This window comes from Orycteropus afer, unplaced genomic scaffold (genome assembly GCF_000298275.1).
Source record: "Orycteropus afer afer isolate SDZICR_OR568_19922 unplaced genomic scaffold, OryAfe1.0 scaffold00071, whole genome shotgun sequence".
Taxonomy (NCBI): Eukaryota; Metazoa; Chordata; class Mammalia; order Tubulidentata; family Orycteropodidae; genus Orycteropus; species Orycteropus afer.
The window spans coordinates 7,745,624-7,747,201 of NW_006921658.1; the positions used below are offsets into that span (position 1 = coordinate 7,745,624).

Here is a 1,578-nt window from a genome sequence, read left to right on the forward strand (position 1 = left end):
CAGCCACTCCTCAGAAGGAAGGTTGGGCAATCCTACTTCCGTAGTGATACTGCCTCGGAAACCCAAGGAGGGGTCGCTATGAGTCAGGGCTGACTCGACGACACATAACAACAACAACAACAGTCATCCATATTTTGAAAAATAAAACAAAATAAAACTCCAAAGTGATTCTGATCCACAGCTGATCGAGTCTGCCAACCCAGCTTGTATCACCTTAGAAAAACCACTGAAAATGTGGGGAAAAGGATGTGAAAAATACTTGTTGTTGTGACTTACCATGGCATTGTTTCCCATCAGGAAGCAGAATATATCCCACAGGGCATGTGCAATAGTAGGATCCAGGGGTATTCTCACAACCAAGAGTACAGCCATGATTCGAAAGGGCACATTCATTGACATCTATACAATGTCGAGAACAAAACATAGTCAGATGGTTATTTCTGAAAGGAAAATATAATATTGTAATAAACCAAACCAAACTCATTGCCATTGAGTCAATTTTGCCTCATAACAACCCCTCAGGACAGAGTAGAACTGCCCATTAGCATTTCTATGTAAATCTTCATGGAAGCAGACTGCCATGTCTTTCTCCTGAAAAGCATCTGGTGGGTTTGAACCACTGACCTTTCGGTTAGCAGCCCAGCCCTTTTAACTATTGAGCCACCAGTGCTCCTGATATGATATCACTGACAGAACAGAATAGAGTATTTCACACTTGGATATGCTATCACTGACCACTGAAATATTGTTTATCCTACTCTTTAAAAGAGTGAAATAACTCAGTGGACTTGTCTTGAAAGCCATTTTTATTGTCATAGTTTAAATTTTCAAATATATATTTTCATACTAGAATTACCCTTACAAAGAAGAATTATTCTTTGAAAATATATAGCATGCCATTTAAAACGAGGAGTCTTTAAAGTTCTGTACAAGGATTCCCTGCTCTGCTCTTTGTCCTTCACAACACTGACTGGAGTTTTCAGCTGAATGGGTGAACTTTCCTCAGCACCTTTAGTCTGCCTTAAGCTCCAGGCTTCCAGTTCAGTGTTTCTATGCTACAGTTTTTGCCCACTAGTCTCCATATAAACTATGGTTGTTATCAGCTGCATTTGAGTTGATTTCTACCCATGGCAGCCCCACATGTGTCAGATTAGAACTGCTCCTGTCTCCTGAGGCTTCTCTGGGTGGGTTCAAACCACCAACCTTTCAGCTAGTAATCCAGCACTTAACCGTTCATGCCACCCAAGGAGTTCCCCCTAAAAGCAGGGAACTATAACTAATTAACAGAAGATGCTGGGTAGTCCAAATGGTTCACAAGCTCAGCTGCTAACCAATAAGATGGAGATTTCAATCCACTAAGAGATGCCTCTGAGAAAAGTCTGAAGATCGACTTCTGAAATATCAGCCATTGAAAACCCTGTGGTTCCACTCTGAACCACATGGGGCTCACATGAGTCAGAAATGACTCAACAGAAATTAGTATAACTAACAAGGCTCTGGGAGCTCTGGTAGCATAGTGCCTAAGGCACTTGACTGCTCACCAGAAGGCTGGCAGTTCAAACCCACCAGCCACTCCTC

At 42.0% G+C, this 1,578-nt stretch overlaps 1 protein-coding gene across 1 annotated transcript in view; it reads right to left on the minus strand.

Moving 5' to 3' along the window:
- EGF (epidermal growth factor) overlaps positions 1-1,578 on the minus strand; it is a 174,550-nt gene that overhangs the window by 111,537 nt on the left and 61,435 nt on the right. The window contains 1 exon segment of the mRNA XM_007940782.1: positions 277-399. Within this exon segment, the coding sequence (XP_007938973.1) occupies positions 277-399 (123 nt within the window).